This window comes from Lycorma delicatula, chromosome 4, assembly GCF_047948215.1.
Source record: "Lycorma delicatula isolate Av1 chromosome 4, ASM4794821v1, whole genome shotgun sequence".
In the NCBI taxonomy this organism is placed as follows: Eukaryota; Metazoa; Arthropoda; class Insecta; order Hemiptera; family Fulgoridae; genus Lycorma; species Lycorma delicatula.
In genome coordinates, this window is record NC_134458.1 from 34,157,163 (window position 1) to 34,180,466 (window position 23,304).

At 28.6% G+C, this 23,304-nt stretch overlaps 1 protein-coding gene across 4 annotated transcripts in view; it reads left to right on the plus strand.

Annotated features, from left to right (window-relative positions):
- The window catches only part of LOC142323248 (mucolipin-3-like), a 97,335-nt gene extending 75,058 nt beyond the window's left edge, over nt 1–22,277 (plus strand). The window contains exon 13 of one of the 4 annotated variants that reach the window (XM_075362635.1): nt 4,909–5,590. In XM_075362635.1, coding sequence (XP_075218750.1) covers nt 4,909–4,990 — 82 coding nt within the window. In that variant the 3' untranslated portion in view covers nt 4,991–5,590. Of the gene's footprint in view, nt 1–4,908; nt 5,591–19,613 lie in introns of those variants that run through there. The other 3 variants (XM_075362634.1, XM_075362633.1, XM_075362636.1) reach the window with 3 other exon arrangements.
- Nucleotides 22,278–23,304: the final 1,027 nt, after the last annotated feature.

Below are 23,304 nucleotides of genomic sequence, written 5' to 3' on the forward strand. Positions count from 1 at the left end.
TTTTCCTGGCATTCCTTTGTATAGTTTGTATCTCTGGCTTTCTATTGGATTTTTATTGATATTTCTTAGCTCTTGTAATGCCACGAGTAAAATTTTTTTCCGTCACAGATATCTATTGGAATTTTTAATTTGCCTATTGTTGCGAAAGAATTTATATTGTGTATTGCAAAGTATGAAACCTTGCCATATTTTAATTTACGTGGGTTTTGACTGGAGGTTTTCAGATGCTCTGATTTGTCATTGTCTTTTGAGTTTTGCCCCACCGGATCCGAGTAGCAACTTTTCAGTGACATCATTGCGGCTACTGATGGTGGATTTTTTTCCCAGAAGACCTTCCATATTAGACTGTCTATTGTGTCACCTTGGTTGTGGGAATGGATTCCCAAGTTACAATCCTAGCTGTTAGCTGAAAAAATAAAATTTTAATTTTATTGTAAATTATTTATTAATGAATTTGATGTAATATGATAGTGCAGTAATTTTATTTCAGGGTATACTTTGCTTTTCTTTACTTATGAACACCTGTTAAATGAGGATATTATGTTTACTTTTTTTTATTCAAAATCTTAACCCTTTAAAGGTAAGATTACACATTACTTAGCACACAAAAGAAGGTTCAGACAATTTTTAAGAAATATATGGTATGTTTTTGAACTATTTAGAATTGGATTTTCATCCTAGAATTATAAAAATCACTTTTTGCTTTCCAACAAAAGACAATAAAATATATGGTTTTTTGTTTCTTTATGGTATATATTGTGTTTTTTTTTTGTTTTTTTTTCATTAAATAAATCTTTCAATAAGAGTTTGTTTACTACCGCTAAGAAAATTCTCTTCACTTTAAAGCATATTTATTAAAAAAAAAAATATTAGTTATGTAAAAGTTATGTAACTTTCTTGTGATAATGTAATCAATTTATTTTAAAACAACAAAAAAGTTATTAAATCTATAGAATATTTTTGTAATTTTTTTTTTGTGTACATTTGAGGTTTGCGTTTATGCTTTGAGACGCATTTTCTAAGTAAATAATCTTGTCTATATCACTTTTTTCTTTTCCTTCTGTTAATATGTAAATTATTTTAATTTTTAAGTCTTCACAAAAAATTTGGAATTTATGTATGTATCTTCTTTTGTAAATTATTAAAGAACTTGGTCTGACGGTTTAAGTTACACAATACAGTAGATTATTACAAAGTAATAAAACATATATGAAATCTAGGTAAACATAATTTAAAAATGAACAAATTACAGATTTTATCATCATATAAAAACTGTAAAAATGAATCATTATAGTCTTTTAAAACTAATTTGCCTTAGTCTTGGAACAAATTAATTTCATTTATTAATGCTGTTGATGAAATGGAATCTGGCTGTGGCATCTCGCTGGAATTTGCGTTGGAGAGCCTTTAATCTTGTAAAAACTATTTCTCGGAAGTATTTAACCAAATACTAGGTTGAACTTATGCATACTTATTGTTTTTGGCACAAAAGAATGTTTCATTACAGTCTGACATGCAATTTTCACTGGAAAATAAATCTGGTATCTTCCCAAAGTTGTAAAAAGTCGATGTTTAGAATCATTTTCTTAGAACTGTGACTCTAAGGTGGCAGTGGAAATGTGTAAAATTGTAAAAATAATAGGGCTGGCTACTATATTGGTTGGGAAATTGGTCTGGCAGACCTGTATTATCGTCTGCTTGTTCACGCCCATTGACAGCCAGCTGCCCAAGAGCGGCCATTGCTCACTGTTATACGTGAAAAATATTTCATTAGTACTGAGATTTATAAAAGTAATAGTGATATAAAATTCTAAAAAAAAAAATTTGTGTGACTACTGGTATTAATCAGAAAATTTATCCAGCAATATCATTTACATTGTCGACCTTAGCCTGCCGGCAACAAATCTTTGCATACTATATAATGCTTTACTCATAAACAAAACAATTTATAATTGCTAAAATGTAATAAGATAGGGGGTTTAATGCATAATATTGTAGATAAATTATTACAACTGTTGAGAAGTGTGATCGATCGGAAAAGTAGTGTGGCAATCATGTCTAAACACCTGGCTGCTTATTGCCCACCAAAATTTTTGCTTTTACTTTCTTTGTCGTTCTTCTATTTCTCTCAATCTTTATTTCTGATACTCTCCTCATCATAGTCGCGCAAAGCTTTTATCTTCACCTGTATATTTGTACAGGATTTCTAGTTTACCTCACTGATTTGTTATAGGTTTCAAATGGCAGGTATGAGTTCTGTGCAGCAGTAGAGTTTAAACGCTGTATCAAGTAAAACACCATGTTACATTCTTGTTATATGTTATTATTTTTTAATAATGTTGTCAAGCAGCCATTTTTGCATCATTTGGAAGACAGCAAATGAAGAATTCAGTGTGTTTGCAGATGCAACATTGGCAAAATGTAAGCAGATTTTGGTTATTCGAAAAGCAAAAAAGCTGAAGTATTGCCGATGATCTTCACTACTTTCATTGTTATCATTTAAAATTCTACTAAAGTTTTATAGGTTTAATGAACAAATACAGAAACTACACATCACAGGCAAGTCTGTCTACATCACAGGAACTAGAAAATGTCCATGAACTAACATTTTATCTTCAGAGCCAAATGTATTTACAATTCACTCTGTATCAGAAACCATCAATATCTGCAAGTGGGTTAATTGTAACAGAGAAACCTTCATTTACAAAAAAGTAAGTGAACATCTCTACACATAACTTTTTTTAAATAATTTTTGTTTATGAACATTTGTAAATTACAATATTTGATATAATTTATTAGTGATTTTTCATTAAAAAGTATAGTTTTAACTAATCGGTGTATAATTTTCTACATCTTATTTATCCAACAATATTTTGTTTCAAATATTTTTGTTCAAGTTTTGATAAAGTGTGAAACAAAATTTTACAAATATAATAAAATACAATTAAAATTTTATTAATAACCTCAAAAATATATACTAAAATTTGCTGTCTGTATAACATACTTTTCTTCTAAGTGAACAGATTTTTTTAAACAACCAAATAGGTATAAGGCAGAAATAAGGAGAGGGGATCATTTCAAATGCTTGTCTTTCGGAGTACATGCCTATCAAATTTCCACGCTAATCCCTTTTTATTACTGCCTGGCTTCAATTACAAATACTTTTGCCAGGGAAAAAATGAATGGTGAGAATGGAAAACTGCACAGTAAAACTGTATGATTTATGTAAAACTTGTTGAATAGAGGTATTAGAACAGCAGATTTTGTGTTAAGTACATTTTGCCAAAAATAGGAAACTGATTTTTTTTTTTTTTTTAATCTACCTTACTATGCTCACTACCCTGTTGAATTTCATAAAAATTTGTTAAAAGTTGATGAATCACATTCAGGACTTAAAGAACTTTTACAAAACGTTTCTTGTGGTATAAAAAAAACAGGGAAAAACTTTCTCAAGACAACCAATATTTAACACTAGAGCAAATGGTGAATGTGGATGCTGTCATGTAAATTAATGAGTATCATTTACAATATGAATTCTATCACAGTTTTAACAGTATTTTAAAAGTCATAGTTTTCAATCGAAAATATTACTTGTACTTTTTTAGCCTCCGGGATCACCGTTAGGTATTGCTTCAGAGGATGAAATGAAATGACAAATTTTTAGCATTTGAAAGTGCCAAACCTGACCGGGATTCAAACCCAAGACCTCCAGAAAAAAGGCCGAGGCACTGCCACAGAGGCCAGCAATCGAAAAGGTTACACATGTTTTGGATGAACTGGCTTGAAAAAAGTCAAGATATTACTGAAGACCTAAAAAAAATTAAACAAAGTACTTTACAAATTCAAAATCTCATAAACAGAATCAATCAAAATATCAATCCTTTTCAAACATATTTACAAAATTATTTTGTTTATGAGTGAAGCATTAGATAGTGTGTGAAGATTTGCTGCCAGCAAGCTAAAGTTGACAACATTAAAGATGTTGCTGGACAGATTTTCCAATCAATACTAGCAGTCACAAATGTTTTTTAGAATTTTATATCTCTATTACTTTTATAAATCTCAGTACTAATGAATTAATTTTTGTATATAACAGAGAGCATTGGCCTCTCTTGGACAGCTGGCTGTCTGTTGGCACACTCAAGCAGAAGACAATAAAGGTCTGCCAGACCAATTTCCCAGCCAATATTAGTAGCCAGACTTATTATTTTTATAATTTTATATATTTCTACTGCCATCTTAAAGAGTCACAGTTCTAAGCAAATGATTCTAAAAATCAACTTTTTACAATTTCAGGAAGATGCCAGACTCATTTTCTAGTGAAAATCGCATGCCAGACTGTAATGAAGCATTCTTTTGTGCCAAAAAGAATAATTATGCAAACGTTCAGCACTAACCAAATACTTTCGACATGACAGCTTTTATGACAAGATTAAAGGTGCCTCAATGCCTATTCCAGTATAACATGCTAGCCAGACTTTTCATTTCATTAATAAAACTATTAAAACTAGAAAAATACTTGGTTTCAAGACCAAGTATTGATCAGTGATTTGTACCAACAAATCACTGATGCTGTTTTGTTGGTACCTCCTGAACTAATACAGTATTTTTCCTACATAAATTCTGAAGAGAATAAACATATTTTGATACTATCTGACAGATTGCAGAAAAGTAGCTCTGATTTGATGATTAGTACAGTATGTTGCTACTCTGAACATTTTAGTAATTTGATTAGATAATAATATATTGTTAATGCTATAATTATTTTAGACATGATTATATTACATCTGTATATTTAATTTTTCAGAACTTAACAGTTCTTTTTCAACATTAAAATTGTAATTATCTAAAAACTAATGGTTATGTAACATTCCCTTATGACCATGAATTTAAGTTCAATGTTTCTAGGAATTGTCCAAAGACTGAAAGTGGAAGTCAAGATACCACTAATGAAAAAGCCAAGAGTTTTCTGAAGAAACAATCTGTATAGAAGAAATAGAAAAAGTAAACATCAAGGTAGAGAGTCTGCTCTCTATCTTGCTGAATTACAAAGATGATATAATTAAAGGAATATATATCAGCACCGGTAACTAAAGATTAGTAATTTCATATGTTGTTTTGTATAAATTAAAAAGACTAAATTAAAAACTTAAGAAAACTGAAAGTATTAAATGAAAATTTCCGTAGTTTGTTAGCTTAGTCTCTCAAATTGTAACCTAAAATTACATTGCTTAGCAATTTACAGCAGCCAGTTTACAAGACTCAAAATGTTCACTCTTTTTCACACTCTGTAGTCAGACAACAGTTTCACCAGATTTAAATTGCTGTGTATGTTAGCAGCAGTAGTGTTTAATGGGGACATTTTCCATGATAAATGGAACATATTATTTTCCTCTATCAGTTAACATTTGCTTTGTACATCTTTAAAAATGCTTTTACTCTGTGTACCTGTAAGCAATGTATTAGCATTACCACCAGAGCAACAGTGGTACATGTGTCCATCCATCATGATACATGTATCTTATGTGCTTTAAAAAGTATTAATTTTTTTTTAGGTAAACTTGTAATTTAATTATTTCAGTATTCCAAGAAATAAAGATTTGAAAAGGTTTAATAATCTGTTTATATGTTTATCGTTACCTTTATAATTTGTTTTAAAAACTGGAAAGATTTCATTTACTGTATTTAAGAGATAACTTCACTGCCGTAAGTATCATCATAATAATAGTTATTTGTCCTGAAGCAGGTTCCTTGCATAATGTCCATATCCATATGCTCCTGATAGCTTTTATTTCCTTTTAGACTATCTACAAACTTATTGTTTCCCATCATATTTCTCTTATTTCTACCATCATCTGATTCATATAGAACTGTTTTAAATGACCCTTCTCTTCTCATAATCTATTCTAGCAAACCAGCTTTTGTATTCTGAATTGTTTTAATTAAGCTTCTATTCTCATTCCTTCCATTCCGTTTTCATTTTCACTCCATCTGTCTATTTAGTTTATTCCAGTCTCCTCCATGCTTGCATTTCAACACCTCCAGTTTTTCTAAAAAAATTTCTGACTGAATGTAATTTTTAACATATTCACAGTACTTGTGAATATGTTAAAAATAGCTGTACTAGCTATTATAAAAGTTTATCTGTAAACTTACTAGTCTGTTCCGAATGTATCATAAAAGTGTAATTGTTAATTTCTGTACTGATCAATCCCCAAAATTCATTTATCAGAAGTTAAACTGATGAAATTTTTAAGGGTTTGTCTTATTATATTCAAGAAGCAACACTCTGTAATCTCTTGTAGAATTTTTTATACTATTTTTTTTCAGGAAAATTTCATCATCCAAACACCTGTACTTTTGTCTTATGTGATGACTAAAACATAAATAAAATAATTAACACTTCAAAGTCATCATAATGTAGTTATTGTTTTCCACATGATTTAATTTATGTTATTTGACTATGAAGAAGCATTTTCATATTTTAACAAGTAATCTGTTTTTTAATCATCTGATCTACATCTATAACATCAGTGTTACAGAAACACTTGTAAAAAAATATTGACATTTACTGACCAATAATGGGCAGAAAGGACTTATTTCACTTCAACACTCTTTCACAAGGGTAAATCCACAGCTGCCTTGCTGACACCAACTGACTTTCTTTTTATAAGATTGTAACATAAATTTCAAAAAATGAATAAGCTTTTATTATGTGCTAGATTTTACCTACTGATATTATAAAAAACTGTTTTTTTTTATTTTTACTGAGCAGTTTATCAGATTCTCAGTAAATTATCTGCTACATTAAAACTGGTAAAATGGATTTTGTTGTTTTCCATGTGTTCCGATATAAAAAATAAAAATATAGGTAACATAGTAATAAAGTAAGTCTAATTGTATAAAAATTTATCATCTTCTATGGGACTTTCTTTGTCTTAAGATGATTCTCAGTTCTTGCTCAAAGTTATGTAATAGAAAAACATGCAGTAAAAACAGGTTGATTTTGTAAATGATTTTACATGTGCCAGAACCTGTTTAATTATTCATTTAATATTAAGAGCTGAGCAGTAAGAATTATCTTTTGTACAATTCCGTGCATATTGGCAAATAGCTTAATGTTTAACTAGTAGCCATTCATTTGTTTTTTATAGATCCATTTCAGTGTTTAATGCTCTAATTTAGGTCAACACACTTTGCCCAAATGCAACATATTTTCAGCAAGCCATTTTTAATTGTTCAATTTTCTGCGTCGTGAGTTTAAGCACAGGTAGAGTTTTTATAACTTTCAACTTAAGTGTACTGTGTGGCCAATTTTAAAAAGTTTTCAATTTAATTCTATGTAAACATGTTTAAAATCTCTTAATTCTACACGTTTTTTCAAAATTAAGTTTGACATACATACCAGGTCAACTTATGCAGTTAGTGGGATTTATGACAGTTATTTGTATATTACTCTTTATTTTTTCATTCACTGACTGTATGAAAGGAAATAATATACTACATTGTATAACTGATGTTTTTATGAATGTGTATTATAAAGAGGCTACAGGAAATCCAATACTACCACCCAAAACAACTGAGACAAATGTCTATAGGCCAATTAATACCTCATTCAAAGTCCTTCTGCATACTTTTGGATGATATTAAACATTTAATATCAACTGAATAGTTTTAAGAAGATATAATTACTTCATAAATTAATTTTAATGATTATAAGTTATTACTAATTTTTCCCCTGTACTTTAATTAAGAATTATGGATTTAATTATAACTTAGTTAAATTAAATGTACTTGTACTTAATATACACCAAAAGATTAGAAATAAAGCAGTTTAATCTAAATTTATTCATCCTTACAATTAGTATAATTATTGTTAACCAAAATTTTAGAGATCTCTCCAAATTTATTGAAGTGTGTAAAAAATCTGTTTAACATGTAAAACTTCTAATGTATTCATAGAAGGAAATATTTTTTTTCAAAAAGTACTAGTTGATTCTTCATATCCCCAAGCAAAAAATACAAAAGCTTGTGTCTTCAGTGAGGTACCTGGAACATTCTCTGACATATGCTGGATTCTTTGGAATATGAAAAGAAATGAGTCATTTGTATTTATTAATAACAAATGATTCTATTTACCATTAAAATTATAGCGAGGCTTTTATGCTGTATTTCTACGTAAAAGATTGTCTTATTTTCAAAACCTAACTAACATAATTATATATATTTAACAGTTAAAATAGAATTAGTTGCAGGTAATTTACACCAATATTGATATACATAACTCTATAACAATAGTGTAGTAACAGTACAAGCCACTCTTTAACTATTTATTAAAGCTCCATAATTATAAATAGCATATAAAAATATAGATATAAAAACTGACAAAATTATAACTTAATTATTATGCTTGTAAAATATTTTTATCCAACTCACCTAATAGCCTAATTTATTTCTAAATTGTCAATCAATTACCTGATCAATAGCTAGGAGTAAAAAGTAGTAAAGGAAGCACTTCACCATATTCCCAACAGTCCAGATAATTTCTTTCCAGTTAGCCTGTAACTGTAGACAACTTTAAAAAAAATATATATTTGTTATTACTACTTACCTCATATTTGTAACTTTCTATTTTATGACTGTATCACTTCTCTTATGTAGGTGATTGAATTGTAGTTGTTCTCAGGTATTGGCTGATAGTTGTAAACTGCTTCAGTATATATAAAAAAAAACCAACTGAATGAAGAAAATCCCTTCCAGACTAGTACAAGTTTCCAAATGATTAGAGCAGTAGTCAGTGTTTGACTACATAAATTTTTCTTGGGATAAAAGTTTATTATTTAAAAAAAAGTAATGAAGCAAATTATTGAACATATTGAATAATCACAAGGAGGAAAATTAAAAATAAAAGTGGGTTATCAAGATTTTCAAGTGTAATCTGCTGATGTTTTCATAGTTTGTGATTGTACAGTTTAATGGATAAATTCCCTAGTGCTTTCATAACATGGTTTTATAGCCTCTTTAACTGTTATTTACTGGACTCAACCATATATAAAATATATTGTAATTTATTTTATTTTTTTAGCAATATAGCCATACACAAAGATAAAGTTAATATCTATTCAAAACGGTTGATGTTTGTGGTTTTAACATCAATTAATTTATCACTTCATTTGTATGAAACTGCATATTAATCTGAATCTAACTTTTTTTTTGTTTATGCACTGAAACTTCACTTAATAAGATTGTATGAGGCTTTGACCTGTCTGAATTAGTTTCTTCATTGTCATTGTTATAAAGAAAAATTACATGTTACAATGTGTTACTGCATAGCATTGACAAAAGAAACTAACAACTACATGTTTATCACTTAAAATATAACTAAATATATTAATAGTGGGACAAAATTATTCTAGAAAAAACTCAAAAAAAAAAATGTAAAAGCTATACTACAATATACACTCTTCTTTCTTATACCATCACTTAATTATACTTCCTGATTTAATTTTTTTGTTTGAGGTAAGTAAAATTTAGAATCGGTATTATGAAATTAAATGCAAGAATTTTAATACTGACAGCAGGTACAGGAATTTGCATATAGATGCGGGTATACTATGAGGTCTGGCTATAAAGTTCAGAAATGAATGAAACAATGAAGAAGCATTTCACTGAGATTTAAACAATGACGTCCACGCGTCAGCTTCTCAGAAAATGTCAATGGAATCTTTATTTAATTATGGAAATAGCTAGACTTCAGTATATCAAATGGGAATGACTGTTAGTTAAATTGTGTTTTCCATGTAAACAAAAGTTCAATAAACCTTTGCCTAGTAAATGGCACAGATGATGTTAACTATAGGAAACAGACTACTTATACCACCAAAGGGTGCTCTGAACACCCAATGGATTGATTACATAGTGCTGATGAATCAATGCTGTTCAGTCACTGTTGACTCACAGAAAATCACACCATCAAGAAGCCTTGTGTTATCTAATTGTCATTTCCTTGCAGACTGCAAGGAGAGTATCAAAGCTGATGAAAGCAGCTAATGGTATCTTTCAAAAACTAAAACTTGCACTTTGAGATGTATGCAAAACAATAACGGTTGATAAATATAAAAGTAAGTTTATTTGTGATTGGAAGAATCGCTTTGAATTACCCTGCATTATCTTTTAATTTTATTCTTATGCATAAACATGTTGACAATTAAAATCAGTATATAAATGCAATTGAAGTTTTTTCAGGTAAAATATTTATTTACATGATGATTAATAATTGATTTATTACAATTTCATCTCTCTCTCTCTCTTTCCCCTCTATTTCTTTCTTGAATTTTCCAATTTTTTTCTACTGAAGAAATTATTTTCTGAAGAGAAAAACTCATCTATCTTTGTTTATAAGCTTCCAATCTTTTGATTAATTTGGGAATTTAACCCTATTGTCTCATGCCATAGTACAAAAAATCTCTTCAATCTCAGTAATTACTTGATATGACCTCTTTCTGTAGTTTACAATGGTTTTTTTTTAAATATGTATTGGACAGTAATTCTTTTAACTTTTTTTTTAGGTCTCAATACAGTAGAATAACAATTTTATCATTAGCACTAAGTAAGAAATCATCAGTGTTCCTCAAGACCATCTGAAACTTTTCCTCAAACTTCTTTCCCTTCCAATTCCCTTGGAGAATGAAAGATGCTAAAATATTACACATAATACATGTAACATAGTTACGCTAACTATATTTGGAAATTCCATATTTTGCATTCTGGAAGTACAGGAACCCTCACTCATTTTGCTATAGATAGTATTGGCAACCTGGCTAAAACAGCTTATTTGTAGAAGTTGAACAGTAATCAGCCTTTACCGTGTCAATTGCCATTGATTGTATTAGTTATACATCCCTTCATATTTATTACAGTCAAAAGCTGGATCTTAGAGTTAAGAGCTCTGTTTTATTACTCAAAATACATTGGAAGAAAAGTTCTTTAACATCATTATTTTGTTCACTATAAGCATGGAAAGACCAGTGACTTTATACTAAGCTCTGAAACCAAATTTTTGAATTTTTTATGCATGTGCAATATTTTAGGATCTTTTATTTTTCAAGAATTATTATTAACTACTTTCTCTAACCTTGGGGTTCAGTGAGATGGAGACTCAGCCTTTTTTAGCCATCCAGGGACTCTCAAAGGCTGATCAGATTGGACAAAAAGCTCAACTACTAGCTGAAATGCTTACATAGTTAAACCAGACCTCCCCCATATAAAATTTGCATTATTGTCACTCGACTTGCACAAATTTTCAATATGACCATCAGAACAAAAAGACACTGATCTCTAAAATTACATATGCTTTTCTAAATATTGTTAATGTGATATAGTTATCTCTACTTTTGGCATTAACAGTACTTTTGACTCAAGAAATAGTGAAACATTCCAATTAGAATTAGCAGGAATGTTACATTTTTATTCCTTTTGCAATTCTAATCTGTAAATTTACTTAATGCTAATTGTAAACATGCCAAAACATATTCAAGGACATCCTCACAGAATGAATGGTAGTTCCTAACACAAGTTAACAGGGTAATCTTTACTGTAGAAGCTTTCTTGTTGTATACATTTTACTGTGTTAACAGAGACAGTCAAATAAAACTGAACTTATATTAAATAAATTTTAATTTTTGATATCCTGGAATTATGTAATTTGACTATTATTTGAGATTGAGTGAAATCAATTTAACACTAATAGCTGTCACCTGGTAATGGTAAGGATTTCACTTCTCAAATATTATTTTAACCCAATTAATAAAAGGACTCAAGACTTTTATCTACAGTGCAGCAGAAGAATACTTGCTACAGATGATAATATAAGATAAAGGAAACTGAAGATGTAAGATGGATATCCTACATACATTAACAAAGATGTCTTCCATTCCTTAGGCTGGACTTCAGATATGACCTGGCACCAGGTATGCTGGCTTAATTTTCAGCCTCTCCTATTTGCAAGTATTGGAAATTAGATCCATCACAAGATCTTATTGACCTGTTAGAAGAGAATAGGTAATATATAATGGCAAACTGGTATGAAAGAGAACATTTATTTAACAGAAAGATAGGTAAGAAAAATAGATGATTGTTTGCAAATTCTTAAACACTAACATCTTTGTGACAAACCCATCTTCATTAACATTGTAAAGAAAATTGTAATTATACAGGTTTTTAATGTCCTTTTTTTTAATACTAAATTGAAATTATATTAATTCATTCATGGTACGTGAAACTCCTATTACCAGTTGTACCCTGCTTTCTATTGTTTAATAAATATGCTGTAAAGTCACTCTGATCTGTTAGCCAATAATCTCTTGATGAATTTAATTTAGCTGAAAAGATATTATGAATTTATTAATGCTTAATACTTGTATTATTTTTTTATAAAGATTCTGTTCTTGCATTAATAACTTCTTATAATAAGATTTAACAACCTTTTAAGACCAATTTGCCACTTAATCTATTAGCCTACATTTCTGTTCAGAAATAAATTTGCTAGAATGAAATGAAATTTTTTGTTTTTTTTAATGCAAAACTTTTAAATTATAATTTGTGAGAAAACCTATCATTTGTTTATCCTTATTTAGTTTCCTATTGTTTCCCTGTACCAAATTTTTGCCTGAAGTCTAAACAAAGAAAAATTTAACAATTTTGTTGTTATATTAGGCTATTTGCATTTAAAACTGTTTCTAGTTCTGGGTCATGTTTAGTATAGTTAAGCATTTCCCTGTGTTTTGCAGTTTCTTCTTTAACTAAAGACCTACAGTACCATTGGAGGATTAACAGAGGACAATATGAAAATGTTGACATGATGTCAAGGGTGAATTTCTCAATAACTGTTCCAAGATTTTGAAATCATTTTTAGTGACCACTAGCAATTTACAAATAGCTATTTAAAAATGATTTTTTATTTTTTTAATAATTTAAAAAATTACATTTCACAAAAACACTTATTAATATCATTAGATTTTTACATGTTTATTTTGGCATTGAATATTATAGTTTTTTTTTTTTTTAAGAATTGTTTAGTTTTCTTCTTAGTGTGACAAAATGTAATACTTTTTTAAAATTATTAAAACTTGCTTTCAGAAGATCTTTGAAGAGCTAATTTTAAGTAACATGCCACCAGTGAAAAAGATTTTCCTAAGGTACAGCAGTTTCCACTTAATTTTAAGAGCGCGTTATTAATAATTTTTGACATTTGCAGGAAATTTTCAGTCTTTAAAAAACTCTCTTCATCTTGAAGCATTTCACATTATATATTGGCATATTATTGATTAAAAAAATAAAAAGTATACTGAAAAAATAAAGCGATTGAAAACATTTTAAAAAAATGTTATTTTATAATAGTAATATGAAATGTTGGTTGGCTGAAGCCAACCAATTTGTGATCAAGTTCAAAAGTTGATTAAGTAAGTGAAAGGTCAGAAATATGAATATTTCTGCATATCTTCATCAAATACCCAAGGTCTTGATTATCAAAAACTATTTTTTTTTTTAATTCTCTTTCTAAACAGAAAGTTCAATTTTTGGGGACCCATATGATAATGTCTATAAGGCTTCTTGTCAGTAAAGCCAGGCCTAAAACTATTATACTATGGACTCTTGACTATAGTAGTTGCACATAAAAATTAAATGTGTTTTTTTATCAAACAAATATATGGAATTTTTAGGATCAGACCTACACCTACTCAACTGAAATATGGAAGTGAGCAAGGATAAGAAAATAGGGTGGATGATTGGAAAGAACAATCTACCCTTAAAAAAAATTATTAGGCAAATTACTCCATCCAGAGAAAAGACCTTACTTTCTTTTTCCTGTTTAGCCTCCAGTAATTGCCTTTCAGATAATACTTCAGAGGATGATATGTATGAGTGTAAATAAAGTGTAGTCTTGTACAGTCTCAATTTGACCATTCCTGAGATGTGTGGTTAATTGAAACCCAACCACCAAAGAACACCGATATCCACAATCTAGTATTCAAATCCGTGTAAAAATAACTGACTTTACTAGGACTTGAACGCTGAAACTCTCAACTTCCAAATCAGCTGATTTGGGAAGACGCGTTCACCACTAGACCAGCCCGGTGGGTTAAGAAAAAAGACCTGAAATCCTTCTAAGCACCAGATGCCCATCCTACCTACAAACTTAGAAGCATTTTTATCTTGGTACTTAATGTTACTGACCAATAATTATCCTGTATTGGCTGGCTGAAATATGTGCTGCTACAAAAATGTATTTTCTCCTAGAACTAAAAACACCATTCAAGAACATATACTTGTTCCTAAGGAAAAAGCTTGCCTTTCCCCAAATTTTTGTGGCATGTGGAATATCTAGTTGAATTATAAACTTTCAACGAAACTGTCCCTGTTTGTATAATTCAATAGTAAACCTCTATTTCAAAGAAATTTTTTTCACCATTCTCTTTAGAAATATTTCAGATTTCTTTTTCCAAATGACTTGTGCAGTTTATTAAAGATTTTTCATATTTCATTGTTGACAGGTATTACTCAGCTAATAAAAAATTATTTTCTAGTATAATAAAGTTGATTAATTAAATTTCAAGAACTCCTGTTTGTTCTCAAATTGTTGCTTTATCTAACAGGAAATTCTGTTACCATATATGTAATCATGAGGTTATTGTTCTTTGGATATTTAGCAATTTTCATGTTATAAATAGGGCTTTGTTAAACTTTATTTCATTTTTTAATACAAAATCATATTTTCGTTTTTTTCCCTGTGTTTTGTATATATAATATGGACATAACGCCAGAAAAACTTTCAAAAATTGTTTCTCTTTCTGAGCATTCCAGTATGACAATCAAAAATGTTGAATTCTGAGTTTGGTTTTGGATTGGAAACAGTGAATGTTATTTTAAAACAATTTAAAGAAATTGGTTTCTTTTCACCTCAAAGGAAAGGCAAATGTGACTGTAAAAGAAAAACTACAACACAGGATCAATTGTGAGAAAAGCTGCTCAGGATTTCAGTTCTTTTCATTAATGAGAATAAGTAAACTTCATCCAAAATTATCAGCTGTAGACTTAAATCAAGAATTAGCAGCTAGTGAAACAGGTTTATATGTGATAATTTTTAAATGCCAACTTCATGCAGCTGGACAGAAAACTCGTCAGCCAGCTAAAAAGCAACTTTTAACAGTAGCAATGTGCAAAAAAAGGCTCTTGTTAGCCAAAGCACATGCTAACTGGATCAAAGAAGACTGGAAAAATATTATGTTTTCTAACTTTTCAGATTTTTACGTTCATGGGCAAAGGGTTCCATATGTTAGAAAAGCATCAGATGAAAATGCATTACTGGTTTATATCCAACAATCAGTTAAACATCCCCAAAAAAAATGTTTTGGGCTTGTTTCATATTTGAAGGCCCTTGTTCATTACTTCCAGTAGATATGTTGAAAAGTGATGGATATATCAAGATTCTGAAGGAAAGGGTTTTGACACAACTTCAAAATATTCCCACAAGGCAATGGAGTGTTCCAACAATATTTGGGAAAAAATACTGCCAAAAAAGTGGAAAATGTTTTTGAAGAACAAATCATTAAAGTGCTCCCATGGCCAGGCAACTCCCCAGACTTAAAAAAATTGGAAATTTTTGGGCAATAGATAAAAATCAAATAAAAAATGAATTGTACCACAAAAATTGATCTCATTAAAGCAATAATATCAGTATGTTTCATGATTAAGAAATCAAAAAAGTGTGTAGTGCACTTTTTGAATCTATGCCAAAATCATGTATGTGATGTGATTAAGAATAAACGAGGACATATTAATTACTAACTATTCACAAATTGTGCAGGTGTAGGTATTAATTTTTTTCTAAATAATGTTACTTTTTATTAAATAACATGTATATGTATGTAATTCAGATTAATTTGCACGGTACTGTGTGTATATATATGTATATGGATAATTGTTATTTAGTGCTGCAAAAATTTATTTTTTACTGAAGTATTTTATTTTTTAATTTCATTGCTCTAGTTTTATTTATTTTAGTACCATTCTTAACTGTAAAAAATATTGATGTGATATAATTTCTTTATTTTTATGTAACTAGACAATATTTCAGCTTACATTTTCCTTCTTTGATCAAATTGACTCTGATTGTCACTAACCACTATTTTCAGACAGCCTAGAGAGGGAGACTAAATCAAGAATTATTTATAACTAAAATGATTGAAGTGAATTGATCTACTAAATGTTGTTTCTGGCACCAATATTATATACATTTTGAGCTAGTGAGTAGTGAAGGGACGACGATTACTATTTCAGCCTATACTGAATGTTTACTTATTTACTACCTTGGTCATTTGGATTTTGAAATGGAAAAAAACATGATTTCCATGTCGATAGAATAAAAAATATATTTTTAAAAAATTGTTTCCTATTCAAAAATTGCTCTTTTGCATTTATTTTTTTATTATAAAATACTAGCTGTACAGTTATAAGAACACTTTGGTATCGCTGTTTATTAAAAAAGCAAAAGAAGATATGCCAGTAACAAATTTTTTTTAAATATTCTGTGAATGGCTGTTTGTCACAGCATTTCATTCAGCATTTATATTATAAATACTTATAATACGTTATATGGTAACATACTGGTTATATATAAAACACTGGTAAATTATCAGATATGACAATGAACTCAACACTGGTAATCCCTCGACTGTTGTGAGATTTTGTTCTGCAAGTGAAGTACTGATGTTATAATATAAAATTACTGAATCAACTATACAATTTGGGAGTTAGATTCTGTTACTGTGATAATGTACGAGATTGCATAAATATGTTTACAGCTAGAATAATGTATGTTCACTTATTTCTTAAACATGTGAATTGCAAAAAATGTCAATATGTAATTAAAATTGCTCTTAAATAATTTCTTATCCAATATGTAATACATTTATTAACTTTCATAATTGAAAAAATTGAAGGTTTAAATTCACACCATTGTAGTTTTAACCGCTTATTAAATAAGCAAATCCATGTCTATAATTTGAATTATCTGTCTGACTGCATATAGCTAAAACCGTGTTCGTGATGTTGCTGGTTTTGATAACATGAAAAACAAGAGACTACTTACTTATAAATAAAATGTTTTCTACTAAATAAATAATATAATTTTAAGTAAAGGTGAAGAAAAAATACAGGTCCACTGGGTATGTGAATGTCACTTGAAAAATATGAATTATTTACTCCAATGTAGAGGGTTAGGTAGTGTATTTTACAAATTACTGTATATCTGATTTGTGCAAAATAATCCTGTAGATCTCTGTTTTTAAAATTCACTGAGGAAATAAATTTGGTGCACATAGCATGCAGCTTTTTGAAGTTTTAAATTTTTATAAAAATTTTACATTTATTTCAGGAGGTATTTACATTTTTTTATTATTTATTATTTTTGCATTATGTTGTGGTAATTTTTGTTTAAATTTTACAGCAGTAAAAATAGGTTTATGTGCATGTTTGAAGAATGAAATTCATTTTTCACGTAGTAATTATGATTTGGTACTTACTTTTAGGAGTAAGTTGTGCATGATGTAGCCTATTTATATTTGGTTGTCATATATAGGTTTTTAATTAATTTGTCTAATGTACATGTTGTTTTCTATTTTATGATTTTGATTTAAAGGTTGAAACTGTTCATCTTAATGTAGTTAATTCCTTAAAGCTTTTAAGAGATCAACTACATGTTACAGTTTCATTTGTAATGAATTTAATTTATAATTAAATTTACACTTGTAAATTCTACTAATACAGTAAACATTGTACTGCCCACAGTTACTATGTTACTAGTTTTTTTAATTTTCAAGATACTGTTATTTAAATCAATTCTCAAACTCATATTCATTCCTCCTTACTGGCATTATCTGTGGTCAGTTCCTTCTTTTCAGCATTATGTACTTTATAATCTTTCATTTCGGTTCTGTTCAGTAAAGACAGTTTTTAAAATTATTTAAAAATTTAATTATTGCTGAGATGAGAAAGATTATTATTACTATAAATAGTATTACTTATGTTTAATTTTTATTAACATATCAAGATTAATAAATTGGATATATTATTGTGTGTACCAAATGATAATCTATTTATCAGACTAAAACCTGGTTTGTCTCTTCAGTGATTCATTTTTTTCTGCTTCCTTTGCTCAGCCCAAAACTCATTTCTAATCAGTCCGCAGTCATTTCACATACCCATCTCTTCTGTCTTCCCTGTTTTTGTTACCTTCTACAACAAACATTCACTCTTCTACCTGCATACTTATCATATTTTTTCTCATAACATGACTGTAACTGTGATATCATCTTTCTTGAATATCTCTGTTGCTTAGGCACTTCACCAAATCTCTAGTTTCTGATTTTATCCATTCTCGTTACACCACCTATCTGTCTGATCATTTCATTTTGGCCATATACCTTATTTATTAGCTTTTTGCCTTATACCTTCATCATTAAGCTGACTTAACATAGCATCCATTTTGTTGACCCTTATTTTACTTCTATTCATGTTCTACCTCCTTTATACATGCTTTGAACAATGTGCTCATTTCTGGTATTCATTTTGCTGTCATACGCTTCTGTATTTCTTCATGACACGGCACTATTACTTGGAGTAGAAAATTTTCAAAAATGAAGGATGAAAGTTCACAGTGTATCATGTCATGAATTCAGAAACAGACATTTTGTTTATTAGTGTAATTTCTCCATGATCTATAATAATGGAAAATTTGTGCAAAAAATAGACAATTTATGGATAATATTAAAATACCAATAACAAGTTCAAAAAATTATCAAATGGAACAATGAACACTTTTTATAAAAAATATTTAAGGAAATGATTGATGAAGTGTTTTTACAAATGTTATTTCTCTAAGAAGTGTTTTAATTTCCTGTATTATTAAGTGGAACTAAAACAAGAAAGGAGGAAAAACTAAAAGTCACGCACATTATTTTATTTAGTGATAAAAATTTCTTGCATTATTCACAATTTGTTTTTGTAAACAAATCATACAATCTGAATCATCCTGACCCCATAGGGGAAGACACCCACCATGTGATGTTTCTGATCACCACACCACCCTCTCCATACCTAGCCCTGATGGACTTCTGAAGGTCATCTTCAGAAACCTTGGTGATTGACATATTACAATCTTGCCTCAGCCAGAAGGCCACAAGCAACATTCCCATTGGTGTACTACTAACAAAGATGAACTTTTAGTAACAAAACACATGTCAATATAATCTTAAACAAGACTAAATTCCTAAACGTTGAATGAAGGAACCGAAATCACCATAAAAAATTGAAAAAACATTTTTAACATTCAGAAAAATAAAGTCCATAGAGACCTCAAATCATTATTTAATATATAATAAGTATGACCTTGAGTAAAGTTTAATTTTCCATTATTTTATTTATTCACTTTTAACTTCGCTTTACTAATGATAAAATGTATATATTGTAGTCATATCCCTCTAACAGTGATAATTCATTTTTTTCTAAAAATAGAAAGTGATAAAAATTATTTTTAATATTATTATTGTTTACAGGGATTCGGTTGTTGGTTTATTTAAATTTAGAAAGAAAAAGTCTCTTAATGCTTCTGAACATAGAACATCTGTTTTTATTTAAAGTAAATTTAACTTAGTAATAATACTACAAAAATGAATTTGATACCAGATTGTATTCATAAAATTAATTTGTTTTTATACATGTTAAAAATGATTAATTCCATCAAGTTATCTATGTTTATATTAATCGTACTTAGTAATATGAGTAATGTTATGCTTAAATATTTATTAGTAATTTCTTAATATTATTATTTTCTCCAACTAATTTTCCTTGTGTCATCATAATATTGGCTTTGCTGTTAAATGGGGAACTCTATGTACATTATTAAAAAGCAATGACTTTTTCTTTATTAATGTACTGTAGTGTGCACATCAATCTGAACACAGATGTTATTTAATAAAAAGAAGCTTTATTTAGGGAAAAATTCATACAAAGTATGATTTATCATAAGCAATTAGTGATATTTTTATTTTATTTATTATTGATTTCTTTAGACCAAATTGTAATTAATACTAATTGATTCATTAGCGCGATTGCATTTGACCAGTTAAATGAATAATTACATAAATATATTTCAAATTAGTAAAAATAAAAAATTAAAGTTTAAAAATAAATGAAAATGAATCTTTCAGAGGACTTTTCAAAGCTAATTTTGCAGTATTTTCTTCAGTAGAGATACTTATGTAGCACTTGTTACTAATGTATGTCTTGAAAAGGTTAGGAAATCTTTTAGTATGCAGTTGAATAATATGTTCAATTTATGTTGTTTTTGTTCATTCGATATGCCGTTTATTTTTCAAATTTAGTGTGTTTGTAAATTTTTTATTCTGGTCTGTTGAGATCTTGAATTTTACATCCTTTCAGTATATAATTTTTATGTTGTGGTTATTGTCTTTGCCCATCCTATTTCTGTATAGTGATTTGCAAAAGTTTATTTTCTTGTGAGTAATGCTTATTTATGTTCTTTATATGTGTGGGTGGATACATACTTACTAGCTCAAAGAACCTAAGCAGACATTTCAAGATATTAACCACAACATGAAAATTGTACACATATGATATAAAAATCAAGATCCAATTCACTTACATGATTAAAAAATTACAAATAATAAAGTTTACAAAAAAAAATTAAATGAACAACACTACATAAATTGAACATGTTACTCAACTACATACTGAAGGGCCTGTCTAATCTTTTTAATATGAGAACCATTAACAGTAGAATTGTCAATAATATCACTGAAGGTATTGCATAATTAGCTGGGAAGGTGTTTTGGAAGAACAATTTCTGTGAAATTTGAAAGCATGACATTTATCATTTTAAAGCGTTATTTTGTATTATTATGCTGTCTACCAGTAATGAAATAACATATGTACTGTACTTTTCAGTTCATAAGATAGTTTCTTTTTAATTGGTATATCTGAACTAGTCATAATATCTGTCTGATTGTACAACATCATTTTAATGCAATTCTTGTTTTTGCTGTTGAATGATAATCGAGACTTGGAGAGGTATTTAGGATATTGGCTCTTTTGCTTTACACTTCACTGAACCAAAAGATCAAACTGTTTGTAAATTAAAACTACCTACTGCACCAGGAAGGGATGTAGGAGAATATAGTACTAGATTGACAAATTTTGTTTGGGACAGATGGACTGATAGAAGGTATAAAATAACAATGTTTAGGCTTAAATGTACCATAGTAATTTTGTAAACCATTAAGATCAGTTGGATTAATTTAACTGCAATATAGTGACCAATCCCTCTAAAATAAGATCAGAACTTCAGGAACTGTAGTTAGTAGTAGACAATCCATTTAATTCAAAGAGTAAAAAAGTAGAGGACAGATGTTAAAATTCCCCTCATAACTATAAGCCTATCGTGTGATTTTGCTATTAAAGGGCTGAGCTTTTTTAAAAAAATAAACTTTAGTTTTTCTTTCTATAGGCAGTTAGTTGAAAAGCAGTATATGAAGCTGCTTTATTTTTATTAATGTAAGAATCTGTTGATCATTTATTCTTAAAATAAACACATTAAAGGATACATTTTATTTTTACTCTTTAATTATTTGAATTGGTTTTTATTTATAGTTGTAACAATAAGATAATCATTTATAATAAGAAGAAATTTCATTTTCTTCAGTTCTATAAATTATGATGGTGCTCAGTTAAGTTTTCACAAAATAAGTAACTTCACTTATTACTTAAACTAACCTTTATTCTTAAATTCATATTTTCTTTTAGACGTTAGTATGAAATCTAACTATCTGAACTCTTTTTATGATTGGCCAATGTAGTACCCATGCAAGGCTCACCATGTAATACACAATCAAACACAAAATTAACAAACTCAACTCTTTAAATACGAAATTGATATTAACACTGATGTGTCAGTGAAAAATTTTGTCAAGATGCAGAAAAGAAAATTCTGAGATCATGTTCAAACTGAAACTGCACTGTTTTGTCTTTTTATCCATATTTTCATTCTTATAGAACTGTATTTTATTAAGTTTTTGAATTAGGAAATAAAGTTATTATGTATCTTTATTAAGTATATTTTTATAAGTTTGTGAATGGTATAGAAATTATAAACTACTGTAATAAAAATCTTATGAAACTTCCTAAAATGCAAATAAATTACTCATTTATTTTATATTGTAATTTTTTTATAATTTGGTTACATTTCCTTCATTCTTTACCAGTAATTATTTCAACTTTCCCATGGCACATGTATATCTCATAAGTCTTTACTATTCCAAATAAAGATTATAATTACAAATTTTTCATATTTCAACATCGCAGTAAAATCATAACAATTGGGTATATATTTTACACTGTTAAAAATGGAAGGACACTTGACTCTCTTAATGGTAGCACAGGATAACTCATATACTTTAAATGGGAACTGTACTGATGAATATATGACTTTAATGAACTTGATGAGACAAAAATATCGGTGTAAGAAAAATAATCCTCGATAATTTTAACTAAAATGATGGTCCTTTATTAGACTCTAATATTCACGCCAATATACCATCAGATTTCATTGCATTGCAATATCATAAAAACATATAATATTTTTACTTTAGTTTTTTCAGAAAAAAAATTAGGCAAATGTGAGTCAAAGAATTTGAAATCTCTTCATTATACAATTAGAACTTTCAAAATTGTGAATTTTTTTAAAAACAGTTGTCAAATTTTTTATACTGATTTAATTTTTATACAATATAATTAATTAATATATTGGTTGGGAAAACATTCCTAGGATTTTTTTTTTGAGCCAAAAAATTAATTTGAAGTAATTTACTGTTAAATTTAGCCTTCTGTTTGTTAATATTAATAACTGAATATTAATTTGTAAAAAATGAAATTCACTCATTAAGTGAAAATTAATATTGTTCAAAATGAAACCCTCTATTTTGAAGCTATAATTCCAGTTTCTTTTGATACATTGACTGTCTTGAATTCAGAGTTTCTCGTTTTAAGGCAGTAATATTGTTTACTATTTGCAACTGAAGATCATCAATTATTTTGGTTGAATATAATAAATTTTCAAGATAGTCTCAAAGGAATAAATCAAGGGAGTTATATCTGGAGAGCATGGTGGCTACTGTACTGACCATGTATCGCCACCTGTCACCAAATTTTTCACTTGACCATTTTTGAAGA